General features: G+C 32.6%; 1 protein-coding gene across 1 annotated transcript; it reads right to left on the bottom strand.

Moving 5' to 3' along the window:
* Window positions 1-1,147: 1,147 nt before the first annotated feature.
* LOC100248406 (UDP-glycosyltransferase 83A1) lies at window positions 1,148-3,309 on the bottom strand. Its single transcript, XM_002284295.5, has 2 exons — window positions 2,345-3,309; window positions 1,148-2,241 (listed from the first exon to the last, which is right to left on the bottom strand). Exons 1-2 carry the CDS (start codon window positions 2,835-2,837, stop codon window positions 1,358-1,360), a joined length of 1,377 nt encoding a protein of 458 aa, XP_002284331.1. The 5' UTR covers window positions 2,838-3,309; the 3' UTR covers window positions 1,148-1,357.
* Between the last annotated feature and the right edge of the window lie 11,362 nt (window positions 3,310-14,671).

Consider the following 14,671-nt stretch of genomic DNA (forward strand, 5'->3'; position numbering starts at 1 on the left):
TTCGGCACCTCTAGCCAGCAGGCTTGCGCCGACACCGACGCCAATGGAAGACAGTGACGCCGATGGACGAATGCGACGTCGACGACTCCACTGACTGGAGTTGTAAATGTTGTTTGGCTTCCTTGTTTACTATTTAAATATTTATCATTTGATTTATCTAATTATTTTATTTGATATTTGTATTATTTTTAATTTCTAATTTTTGGAAATTCTGATTTTTAAATATGTTATTTTATATTTATGATTTTAATTTTTAAATTTATGAATTTAAATTTCTTAATTTCGATTTAAATCATTTTATTTATTTGAAAATAAATTTTTGGTTTTAAAATAAGTTTTTGGTTTAAAAATAAATTTAAATTTTTTTAATTTTAAAATAAATATATGATTTTCAAATAAATTCTGATTTTTTAAATTTGTGATTTTATATTTATGAATTTAAATTTCTGAATTTGATTTGAATCATCTTATTCATTTAAGAATAAATTTTATGATCTTAAAATAAATATCTAATTTTCAAATATATTTTCTATTATCAAACATATTTTTGACTTTTAAATAAATATATGATTTTATAAAAAATTTATGATTTTTTAAAATTCTAATATTTTGAATTTATGTTTTCAATTATCAATTGAATTTATGATATTATTATTATTTTTAATATTTTTTTAATTTTAATAATATATATACATAATATATATTATATATTTATGATGTCACCTATTCAATCGCGGTTCAACACCAATCCAATTCATGATTCATGAACCGATAACTTTTCTAATTTAATGACCAATCCGATTCTGAAAACATTAATTAATATTACATAAATTGAATTTATAATATTTTTAAAAATAACTTGCCAAACACCCCTATTTTTATAAAATACTAAAAAGTTATTTTTTGCTCTTTTAACAACAGTTTTTAAAGATAAACATTACAAAACATGGCTAAACGGCCCTTAGCTCCTGGGTTTCAGCAAAAGATTCAAAACAGCGCCATCTTGTGGCCTCCGTCAACATGTTTTGTTGCCCAATTTTTGTGTAAGCTCTAAATAATGCTGCTTTCGATTTTCAATTGCTCTGTTCGTGCACTTTTTTTATATGTTGCCATGTAGACAACAGTATAGTTCTTGATCCCCCAATCATACATAATTCTTTGCTCCACTACTAATGCATTACATCAATATCTGTCATTAATTAACTCTACCACACAAATTTCATGCAGCAATTGCCATGATTTTTGTTCACTAAGATCACATACCAACCCCTGCACATGCATACACAACATGAATGCATTCGCTTTTATTGAGAGAATGGTTTCACACATTTGAATGTGGCAACATTGGGAAGCATCTTCAGAGTTTCATTGCTTCAATAAAGGTTTTGAAATTCTTGTAAGAAGATCCGCCTTCGCTTACACTCTTTCTAGTCATTTCCTTCAACTTCTCTGCATTTGCTTTTATACCATCATCAGAGACCAACTTTTCGATCTTCATCTTAATCTCATGCCTCGATATGAGTCCATTTTCATCTGGGTTCAACCCCAACCCCACCTTCCATTTGTCGCATATGTAATTCTGGTCAAGGAATTGATCTCCAACGTAGGGCCAGCATAGGAAGGGGACTCCCATGATTATGCTGTCCATGGTTGAGTTCCAACCGCAATGGGAAAAGAAACATGCAACAGAAGGGTGAGCTAAAACCTCTTCTTGGGGTGCCCACGAAACAATCTTTCCATGGTCAGCTACTCTCTCAATGAAACCATCAGGGTATTCAGCAGCTGACCCATCGGTGAAGTCTGATCGGACAACCCATAAAAATGGCCGCCCTACAAGTTCAATACCAAGTGCTAATTCATTGAATTGGTGCTGGGTTAAGTTTCCGGTGCTGCCAAAAGCAACATAAATGACTGAGCCAGCAGGTTGTTTATCGAGCCAGCCTATGCAAGTTGAATCCTCAGGCCAAAAGTTTGCAGCATAATGACCCGGATCACGACTTGCAGGTAACGGGCCAATTGGTAATAAGTTAGGAATCAAGTCACAAGCAGATGAGTCAAGTTCGTAAACACAGTTGCAAAGAAGCCTCTTGGAAGAATTCATAAATTGAATAGATGTGAGATAAATTCGGAAAACCCACTCTTGTACCTTCAGATCAATTGGCCACTTCCAGGGCAAGCCGTTGCAGCTCAAGACTGGAATACCCTTCGACACGCAGATCAACTCATCTTTCAGAGGAGTTCCTGCAGAGATATTTGAATCATTTCTATCAAAACCAAGAAATTTCTTAGACAACAAGTTAATTTTAGAAATATGATATAAATTAACAAGTTGAAGCCTTAATACCATCAGTACTATTTACGATTCCGGCCTCAATTAGCTTTGGAATATGAAGTGCCAAAGCCCAGATTCCTGCTCCCATAGGACAAAAAAGGACCCCTTCGATTCCCATCTTCTCTGCCACCTCCATTGGCCACCGCTCAAGTGTTATGTCAGCAATAACACAAGTGATCTGCTCATCATCATTCGAGCGGTTGACTTTCTCAATTAAATCCTTCAAATGACCCGGCATGACTCTTGAACTACTTTCTGTTATCTTGAGCAAGTTTTTCCGATCGTCCCCTGGATCCAGACCATCTGGGATAGAGGCTAGCCTTATCCCACTCTGAGCCTCAGCCTCATGTGGGAGTGCAGCCAGCAGTTTAGCATGTATGAAGTCAGAGTTAACAAAGGTGACCTTGATCCCGTGATCAGAAATCCGGTTTGCAAGCCTCATAAGAGGAGCAACATGTCCTTGCGCTGGGAGTGGTATAATCAGCACATGAGGTCGCCTGCCCATGGTCCTTGCTAACTTGCCAACACTTCCACCCTTCTCTTTGCTCTGATCCCAAGCTTCACTAATACTGATACTGTTTTATTATCCTGAGCCCTCCTTGGAACTGTATTTATGAAATTGAGGTGCAAAACTTTTTTCCCTTTCAAAAAACAAAGGGAATATGAAGTCCTCGCTAGCCTTTTTAACAATGAAAACTAGTGGAAGTTCACCGACACCAGGTCTGGAAAACCCTCGTCTCAGAAATGCAAGGAAAGGGAAGAACGTGAAGAATTTGAAGACCTTCACACTTGGATCAACCCTTGTTTTCTTCTTTTCTCCTCACCTTTCACCTTTCACTCTCAACCGTCTGCCCACACATGCTTCCACATAGCCCTAGCTGCTGCATTATTGGCCTTAGAAACCAGCCGCCAGACCAGCCCAACATGTGGGTTTGAAAAAAATACTTTCCTGAGCTGGAACCCATATATGGGCAAGCCCAACAAAGTCCATCTCTGATTTATGAATTTATTTTATTACCTCAAAGCTATAGGTTTGTGGGTCTGGCCCACACTTATTGTGGTGTAATCTCCTATGTGGTTAATTTGTCTTTATAGTGTCTTCTATGGCTCTGGAAGCATATTTAAGAATTTCATTTAGTTGGCTGCGTTTCATCTCACAGTTTTATGACTGTTAACGTTTAAGACAAATACGTATCTCTGTTGTGAGTAAGCTTTTCAGGCAGTGTCCTGGAAAACTAATAGAATTTGGAGGACTGTCTGATTGATCCTAAAGAATTTTAGCTGAGTACAAATGAAATGTGGAATTTCCATTATTCTAAGTTTTAAACTTATATTTCACTTAACAACCTTTTTTTTTCCTGCATTACCACCTCATATTGGATTGTAGCCATCTTTTCTGTCAGTTTTTTCTTCTTTTCCAGTGTTGCTGATGCATCAAGATATATATCTTTTGTTTTATATGATGAGGAAGTCATCATTACGTTTTTCCTTCGTCTTTTTTACATACAAACTCTGATGTAGCTTGAATCTCTTGTCTTTTGCATCATCAGCTGTATTTGTCTGTTTCTGTTATAAACAAGCCTGTATTGATGTTGAGCCCTCCCTTCTACTTTATTTAAGTATTTCATACATTATCTGGAAGCTAAAGTCTGTGGCTCATATCCTTTGTCACTTATCTTGGTATTTTGTCTTTATAAAGTGTCTTCTGTGGCTCTCCATTACAAAGGGTTATGAAAAAGATGTGGTTGTAAGGGTATTCTCTTCTTTTGTCCGGACCTCTTCTTTTGGTGGTAACTTTTGTTGAAATCCAAAAAAAATTCAAAGAGAAAAAGAGAAGAAAAAAAAATGTAGGATTTCTTGTTATGAATTCTCTTGAAAATAGGTGCAATACTATTACAATTTAAATAGACCTAATAAAAGAAGATAAAGACTATTTTACCCTTACTTCTAAAGATATAGAAAATAATTCCAACATTGTAACTAAATAAACAACAAATTATTTTTTTGCCCTTTAGAAAATTTTCCATCACATAACTCCAAAACAAATAATTTTATTTTTTTGTATCCAATTTCCTACTATTAGATTAAAGGAATCATTTCATTCACTATGATGAATAAAAAACAAATAACTATCAAACAAAAAAAAAGCATATATGAATAAAAGAAAACGAATACGAAATCAAATACTATGATCAAATTAGAAAAGAATTATGTCATTTATCTTGGTATTTTGTCTTTATAAAGTGTCTTCTATGGCTCACCATTGCCACTTATCAAAAGTTTAATTAAAAGATTATTTTTGCTCTAATACCAGGTTGAAATCCAAAAAACGATTTAAAGACAAAAATATTGAGAAAAAACAAAATTTAGGATTTCTTTTAAAAATAACTCCAACATCATTAGAATTTAAATAAACATAATAAAAGAAAATAAAAACTATTTTAATCTTGTAGAAAGAAAGAAAATAATTCTAATATAGTAACTAAATATATAATAACTAAATAATACATAATTCTAATATACTAACTAAATATATCAATAACTTCTAATACCTTTTAAGATTGGATACCGTAGATGGGCCCTTTTAAATAATATTTCTTTGATGTGATGATGGGTTGGATATTTTAGTAAAATATAGTGGGACTTATTTTGGTTCTTTGATTATGAACTAATAATTGGTGATACTCCAAATGCAATATTTGAGTGTATTAATTTTTGCTATGATTATTTTAAATTATGGTTACATCGTAGAGGTCTTTTTCACAAGTATAATTGATTATAAATATAATTATAATTTTATTGTAAGACATTTGATAAAACCTAATACATAATACTTAATGATTTAAGATGAGTTTAAGTTAAATTATATTTAAGTCATTAAATTAATTGAGCAAATGTCTTCAAATTATTTTTAATTTTAAGTTATAATATTTATTATGTGTTAGGAATTTTAGGCTAATCCAATCTATGGTAATCACCTTAGAGGGAGAGGGGCGGGAAGGGGGTGAATAGCGTGATAGTCTCTTTTCACAAATTTAAACAAGTGAATGAAGAGACAATTATATGCAAGTATATAATAAGCAATATAAAGACAATTGCATATAAATTAAAGAGTACGGAAGAGAGAATGCAAACACAAGTGTTTATAGTGGTTCAGCGCAACCCAACCTACATCCACTCTCCTCTAGCTTCAATCCCAAGCTTGAGTTTCCTTTAATCCAAGGCTTCCAACCCAAGCCTTCAAGCAATACAATTGGATTATGGTTCCAATTCACCCTCTTGGACTTTTGGCTCCAAGCACCCTTTACACTTCACAAGAGATATCCCCCTCTTGAAAAACTTTCTCTTAAGAATTTACAAATAAAAGATCACACAAAAATCCTAGCACAAGAACTTTAAGCTCAAATGATACAAGAGAAACTAGGATTGAATGGTGCACTAAAGATATGCAAGTTTTGAAATAATGGTGCACTCAAAAATACTATTCCAAGGCTCAAATATAATTAAGAAAGATTTGGGAAGGTTAATCTTTTTAAACAATGAAGTTTGGAGCCTTTTTATAGAAGAGAAAAACCAAACTAGTCGTTTGGGGGTTTGACCGGTCGAGCTAGGGGTCGACCGGTTGACTAGCCGTTAGCATTAAATGCTTGGCAGGTGACCATTAGCCTCAACCGGACCTCGACCGGACCTCGACCGGTCCTCGACCAAGAAGAGAAGGCCACTGGGAGAGAGAGAAACTTTTTGGCCTTCCTCAACCGGTCCTCGACCAGACGAGCGCAACCGGTCCACCGGTTCCTCAACCAGTTGAACCGGTTGAGCCATTTTTTGGCTCAACACCCAATCTTTTTCAACTTAAAACCTTTTAAAACAAGTTTGAAAGATATTTAACACAAGGTTTTAGTTGAAAACATGAAATCATTCAATTCTTAAGATATTTAAAACAATATTACTTTTGGATGATTTTGGTGCATAAATAAAGAATGAAATGCATGAAGTCCTAGTGCACCAACAGCCTTACAAAGAGATCTTATGAAGCTTGGGTCTTGAAAAACTCTTCTCTTTGAGGTGGTCTTCTTCTTCATGATTTCTCCTTGACTTGATTTGTCTTTGTGATTGCCACTTTGGAGATCGTTTTGCCTAATCACACTTGAAATATGATCATTAGTTCTAAACCTTGTTTTGTTATCATCAAAATCAAGATTAACCAAACCATGGTTTCACATTATGATTAATAATTTATGTGATTAGGTCGTTAAGATAATTTACCTAATAAATTTCTCTTACTTAGATAATCTTATGAGAAGCAAACCTTGGCATTCACTCTCACCTTTTACAAAGCTTTACTTCCTTGATTTTCCAAGGGTGCTATCGCTGAAACATGATGGTTTTGGAGGCTATGTTGTTGAATGTCCCAAAACCATATTGGATTAGTTTCACCATCACTTAGAACTCTTGGGTTGGAGCCCATTTGACCATATTATTTTATACTTATTGTTATAAAAATTAGGCTAATACAACCTAGAGTAATCACCCTAGAGATGGGGTGAATAGGGTGATGGTATTATTTTGTAAATTTAAATTATATGAATGCAAGAAACAATTATATGCAAATATATAATAAAACAATATAAAGACAATTGCATATAAAATAAAAGAGTAGGGAAGAGAGAATGCAAACACAAGATTTTTATAGTGGTTTAACGTAACCCAGCTTACATCCACTCTCTTCTAGCTTCAATCCCAAGCTTAAGGTTCCATTAATTTAAGGTTTTCAAACCAAGTCTTCAAGCAATACAATTGGATTATGGTTTCAACCACTATCTTGGACTTTTGGCTCTAAGCACCCTTTACAATCTCCAAGAGATATCTCACTCTTGAACAACCCTTCAAGTGACACTCCACACTTGAGAATCCCTAAGTGATACTTCACACTTAGATTTTTAATCTCAAAGATTTAAAGAAGAATCCTAGTACAAAACTTTAAGCTCAAATGTACAAGAAAAACTGGGATTGAAAGGTGTACTAGTGATATGCAAGTTTTAGAACAATGGTGCACTAAAAAATACTCTTCCAATGCTCAAATATATTTAATTAAGGTTTAGGAAGTTAAAACTCTTGAAACAATGAAGATTGAAGCTTTTTCATAAAAGAAAAAAACCAAATTAGGCATTAGGGGTTCTTTCGGTCGAGCTCCGATTCAATCGGTTCACTAGCCGTTAGCATTTAATGCATGACAGATGACCATTGGACCTCGACCGTCCCTTAACCACCCATCGATTGGACCTTGACTGGTTGAAAAAGCATTCTAGAATAAATATAAGGTTTTTGCACCATTCAATCGATTGAGCTAAACGAGTCGACTGGTTTCTCGTCTGGTTCAACTGGTTGAGTCGTTTTTTGCTCAACAACCATCATTTTTAACTTAAAACCTTTTTAAAAGGTTTAGAAAATATTTGACACAAGGTTTTAGTTGAAAACATGAAATCATCCAGAGAGAAGAACTCATGGAAAATATAGAATGAATGAAACTAAGGGATCAAGACACATCCAAAGAAGGATGAACAATGAACCCCAAAAGAAGATAGAAAACCCCTCACAATCTAACCCAATTTGTTTTAAGTGTGGTAAGGTAGACCACTAATAAGAAAGATTGTAAGGTTAAAAAGAAAATTAATAACTTAAACATTTCAAAAGACTTAAAAGACATGCTTTGCAAAGTAATATTAAACTCCTCAGAATTTGAATCAAGGACTGGTTCAAATAATGCAAGGAAAGGGAAGACCGTCCGCCCACACATATGCTTCCACAGCTTCACAAACATAGCCCTAGCTGCTGCATTATTGGTCTTAGGAACCAGCCGCCAGACCAGCCCAACAAATCATATTGGGTTGTAGCCATCTTTTCTGTCAGTTTTTTCTTCTTTTCTAGGGTTGCAGATGCATCAAGATATATATCTTTTGTTTTATATGATGAGGAAGTCATCATCACCTTTTTCGTTCGTCTTTCACATACAAACTCTTATGTAGCTTGAATCTCGTCTTTTACATCATCAGCCGTATTTGTCTGTTTCTGTTATAAACAAGCCTGTACTGATGTTGCTGAGCCCTCCCTTCTACTTTATTTATGTACTTCATACATTATCTGGAAGCTAAAGTCTGCGGCTCATTTCCTTTGTCACTTATCTTGGTATTTTGTCTTTATAAAGTGTCTTCTCCCGAGAAATCGGCGATATATCGGCGATTTTTCCCGCTTTCGAGGGGATTTGAACCCCAAACCAAAAGAATATATTGTGCACTAAACTTATATATACTTAAACTCATTATATAAAGAAAATATTAAAAGAATATTTTAAAGAGCAAATTAATTATAATTATTTTATAATTAAATACAAAATTTTCTTTTAATTGATTACCAAAAATATAAAAATTATATAATTTTCTTCATAATGTTTTTAATATCATTAATAATTAATTAAATATTAAAAAAAATTTATATATATATATATATATATATCATAATTTATTTTATATTGTTTAATACAATTAAATTAAATGGATCATAATTTTAATATTAATATATATTTTAAAATTAGACATATTATAATCAAATATCATAATAGTAGATGTAATTTAATAATAAATGTACACTTATAAAATTCATATTTTTATCGATGCATACGATATTATTATCAAATATGATAAATCATGTTATACATATATCAAAATTTTTCAATAAAATAACTTTAAAATGTCTATTATACTTCTAATTATATTATTATGAGGTTTTCCTTACATTTTTATGAGTTTTTAATAATTTTAAGTCTACCGATATTTTTTTCCAAAATATCCGCCGATATATCTCCAATATATCCGATATATACGTAAAATCGAAGTACCGATATTTTCATCCTTGGTTACATCTTAGAGGTTTTTTTTCATAAGTATAATTGATTATAAATATAATTATAATATTATTATAAGACATTTGATAAAACTTAATACATAATACTTAATGATTTAAGATGCGTTTAAGTTAAATTATATTTAAGTCATTAAATTAATTGAACAAATATCTTCAAATTATTTTTAATTTTAAGTTATAATATTGATTATGATTAATAATTTATGTGATTAGGTCGTTAAGATAATTTTTCTAATAAATTTCTTTCACTTAGATAATTTTATGAGGAGCAAACCCTGGCATTCACTCTCACCCTTTTACAAAGCTTTACTTCCTTGATTTTCTAAGGGTGCTATTGCTCAAACATGATGGTTTTGGAAGCTATGTTGTTGAATGTCCCAAAACCGTATTGGATTAGTTTCACCATCACTTAGAACCCTTGGGTTAGAGCCCATTTGACCATATTATTCTACACTTATTTTTAGAAATTGTTTTGAAGTTAAAAAAAAAAAAGTTACAGTTTTTATTTTCTAAAAACAATGGTGTTTAGCAACTTTGTTTTTAAAAACACTTTTTAAAAAATTTTAAAAAAAAATTGGATAATTTTTTTTAATATTTCGATTTTATAAAAAAAATCATAGACTTAATGTATATAATATTAATTAAATTTAATTCAAGCCTTGTGTAGACCCCTTTTATTGGAGGGACCCGGGGGGGAGAGTTTTTTTTTTTTTTTTCTCTCTCTCTTTTGGGCATTTCTTTTTTTTAACAAAAGGGGGGGACCAACTGCAGGAGAGGAGGAGGAGCAGGGATGGCCATAATTTGAGGGGTCATGCCTGCTAATGAGGACACAGGAGAGTGGGTGAGAGAGACAGGAGGGTCTTGAGGTTAGGAGGGAAGCTGGTTGGAGGTAGCCTGAAGGTATGACTGCTATGAATGCTTGGGTTTTTCTTCATTGGAGCATAATCTCTCTCTGTTTTTCTAGATTTTTTTTTTATGTGGATCGTTTGGCTCTGTGTTTAGTTTTATGGTTTATGCTTGGTTGCTATCTCCTTCATTTTTCCATGGGATGCATGTTTGATTTAACTCACCCTCATCTAAACCCATTGATTCAAACATGTAATATGGCTTGGATGGGTTCGTTTTATCCTTTCCCATTGTGCTCTATTTGCTATTTTCCCATGTTCTCAATGCCCTGCCATGGTGAATACCATAGTTCTCCATTTTGTCGGAGATTTTATACCGGAGAGCACCCACAATCGCGGCCTCAGGTGCAGCCAGTGTTGGTGCTGGCGGGGGCAGGCGCTGGCTAGTGCTGACAGGCGCTAGTTGGTGCTGGTTGGTGCTGGTTAGTGTTGGCTGGTGCTGGCTGGCACTAGCTGGTGCAGGCGCTAGCGCGGCATCCAGTGACGATGCCGATGCCACCCCAGGCAACTCATTCCACACCGGCAACCTTTCTCCTTCTTCCACCTTGGGCTCGCCCATTGATGATGGGTGTGGGACTGAGTTAGAGCCCAGGCCCGTTTGTGAGGGTGAGGAGCCTCATGCCAGCCATCTTCCTAGCCTAAGTCCACCTTAAGTTGGTGCCTTGGGCTTGCCCATATTGGTGACAGGTTTGGGCTTAAGTTGGAGCCCAGGCCCACAGTTGCTGATGAAAGGCCCTTTTGCTCCCTATGCTATCCATCTCCATGGCCCAAGTCCATGTTGGATTAGCCCATTTGGCCACATTATGTCTAAACAAGTTTTTGAATCCCTAACCTTAGTAAATTATTAACTTATTCATGCTTTTTTTTATTATTATTATTTATTCTTATTTTATCTTCACCAATTTAGTTAGCTCAACTTAAAGACAATTAAAAGATAAATTATTATTGTTAATTATATTTTTATCTTGAAATTTACACGATTCAATTTCACTAGTTTAAACATTATGATTGTCAACTATTATTATTATTTCGTACGTATCTATTCATCATCTTTCAAAATCTCAATCATCAAAGTTAAATTCTAATCCTTCAAAAACCCCATATCTTAATCTAATATTTCAATAATCCGTTTAAATCTCGTTTTCATCAATTAAGAATTATTATCATATATTTATCTAGTTATTTGAAGTTTTACCCTTTCAAAAATCCCATATCTTAATTCAATTTTTCAATAGTTCGTTCAAACCTTATTCGTCTAAATGTTATCTTCCTTAAGTAGAATTATTATCATATATCTATTTATTTATTTAAAGTCTAATTCCTCAAAAACCCAGCGTCCTAATTTAATTCTCGACCCTAAAAATTCCACTATTCTTTTTTATTCGTCTAAATGTCATTTTCGTTAATTAAGAATTATTGTCTCATATTTATTTATTCAAAGTCTAATCCTTCAAAAATCCAATGTCATAATTTAATTTTCAATCCTAAAAATTCCACTATTCGTCTAAGTGTTATTTTCGTCAATTAGAAACTCGATACTTGTTTACCTCTTTTAAAAATCTCAATCATTGAACTTAATTCTTGACCCTAAAAATTCCACCATCCTTTTTTTTATTCGTTTAAATGTTGTTTTCATTAATTAGTATTATTACCCCATATTAGTTTATTTATTTAAAATCTAATTCTTCAAAAACCTCATGTCTTAATTTAATTTTTCAATCCTAAAAAATTCTACGATTCGTTAAAATGTTATCCTCATCAATTAGCATCATTATCCCATATCTATTTAAAGTCCAATCTTTCGAAAACCTCATGTCCTAATTTAACTTTCAATCCTAGAAATTTCGTTATCCGCCTAAATGTTATTTTCAGTAGTTAGAATTATTATCATATATCTATTTATTTATTTAAAGTCTAACTCTTCAAAAATTCAACGTCTTAATTTAATTTTTAATCCTAAAAATTCCACTACTCATTTTCTATTCGTTTAAAATATTGTTTTCATTAAGTAGCATTATTATACCATATTATCTATTTAATCTAACCGTTAAAATTCAATTCATCAGAACCCGACTTCCAAATCTAATTTCCAACCTCAAAAGCTCCACCGCCCACATATCGTCGTTTAATGATTATTTTCGTTATCAATGTTATCCCATCCACTCGCTTATTCAGTTATTCATATACCAAAGATCTCATCTGTAAATAAATTCTTAAGTTTTCAATCTCTAAATTCACATCTTCAAATCTCTAAAATTCCATCTTTCGCAATTATTTACCTAAACTCTATTGTTTCACCATCGCTATTTCATTCCTTTACTTATTCACTCATCCACTTATCCCCTCATTTAAAATCCCGAACTTTCAAATCATTTTCAAGTTTCCAACCTCGTTCAAATTTAATTTCTAAAAATTCTCATTCTCACATTTAATTCCTGAAAGTCCAATCTTCAAGTAAACTCTAAAATCCCAATTTTCTTTAAATAACCCTCGGGACTCCAATATTTCAAATGAACTTCAAAAATCCAATTTTCTCTCAAATAGCTTTAATTCCATTCTGGCCTTCAAACAATCTTCTGCTCCTCTTGATTTTAATAAGCCTGAATGAATTTTCCGTAATTCCGAATAATGGAATTTATGGGATTAATTCATGCAATATAAATCGGGCTTTGGTGGGGGCCCAACATATGTGATTTCCTTATGATTGATTGATTGTTTGCTTGATTTAATTATCATGCATGATTAATTTTATTCTACTCTATGACATGCTCGAAATTATTCCTTAATTGTGCACTAACCTCACTTCTTGATAGCGCTTTATGGATCACTACCCAGGTACGCATCCACATCCGCTCGGGTCATTTTCTGTATGCATGTTTAGATTCTCACATGTGCATGATCACTCTGAGTATTCATTGATTCCCTCATCAATTGTCATGATTGCTTCATTTTATTAGTAGAGACTCAACTTTAGGGACTTAGAAGGGTGCTACGGTCCTTACCGTACATTCTTGATAAGTAACCTGTCCCCCGAACCCGATCCGGTTTTTCGTAGACCACTTTTTCCAAATAAGGAGTCACACTTAGGGTTTTTTCTTTCTTATTTTGTTTACTCTTTTAAAAATAAAACAAAAATAAGTGGCGACTCCAAGTCATCTTTCTAGAAAACACCATAAAATCAAATTTTCAAATAAAAAATGCGTTTCACCATCGAGTGGGAAACGCATGAGCCGAAATGCGAGGTCCACACCTTGTTAAAAATAAAAATAATTTTGTAAGAAATAAATATAAGTTATAGTTTAGATTATTTGTTAAATATGGGTCACTATTTGGATTTCAAATTATTTTTAAAGTTACTAAACTTATTAATAAATTAAATGGAATAAGTCTTGCTTGATGTGAAGTCTATTTGTTTGGTAAAAAAAAAAAAAGGAAATATGATTTCATGCAAAAAAGAAAAATAAGTTATTATGAATTAATTTTTGTCCATATAATTCTTGTATTAATTGAATCATTATTTGAGTTCTAAACTATTTTTAAAAAATTGTTGGACTGGTTGATAAATCCAATACATCAAGTTTTACTTGATTTGAAGTTTATTTGTCTACTAAACAGATTTGAAAAAATATAATTATATGTAACAAAAAAAACATTGGAAAGTTATTCAAAATTGGATTAGCTTTTAGTTCCAAGATTTTCTAATATTATTGGTTTTTTAGTCTTGAATTGTTTTTAAAAATTAGAAAACACAAAAATGTTTTAAAATTACATGGTCAAATAAACTATTAGACCCTATTTGACTTTCTGATTTAAAAATAGGTAACTATTTTTAAAAATTCATAGCACTTTTTTTTATGCGAACCTCAATCAACACGATTTGAGACCCAACAAATAGTATTGGAATAATGCCCAAGAAAGCTAAAATACAAATTTTTGATAGAACCCTGACCCAATGCTTATAAGTGAAACGCAAACCAAAAGTATAAGTAACAGACCTTGACCCAATGATTACAATGGAATCACGAACCAAAGGTATAAGGTTTGAACGCCACAAGGAAGAATCTCTGATAAGTTCACAGTTTTGAAGAACCAAAAGAAGAGCAAAGCCTCACCTTTTCTGATTTTTTATTCAATTAAAATTATCCCCCATTACAATGAGTGCATGCTATTTATATGTCATGAAAAAAACTTATTAAATATTAAAACCCTAAACTAAAAAAGGTACTAAATATTAAAACCCTAAATAAAGGTTGATTTGGTCAGAAATTAGCAGATCCAAAATAGGAAAATAGCTAAAAAAACGTTCTAAATAATAAAAGCTTAAAATTAAGGTAGATTTGGCCTGAATTTAGAAGCTCTAGAATAGGAAATAATTGATATGAAGTTGGAAAGTCAACCAGTCATTAATCCATGCCATAAATCATGCCCAATCAAGCCAAATTAGCCCTCAATAGCTTGGATTAAATTTATTACACATTCATCTTCCTTTAGGCCAAACTTGGACTATCTTGCG

This window comes from Vitis vinifera, chromosome 17 (assembly GCF_030704535.1).
Source record: "Vitis vinifera cultivar Pinot Noir 40024 chromosome 17, ASM3070453v1".
In the NCBI taxonomy this organism is placed as follows: Eukaryota; Viridiplantae; Streptophyta; class Magnoliopsida; order Vitales; family Vitaceae; genus Vitis; species Vitis vinifera.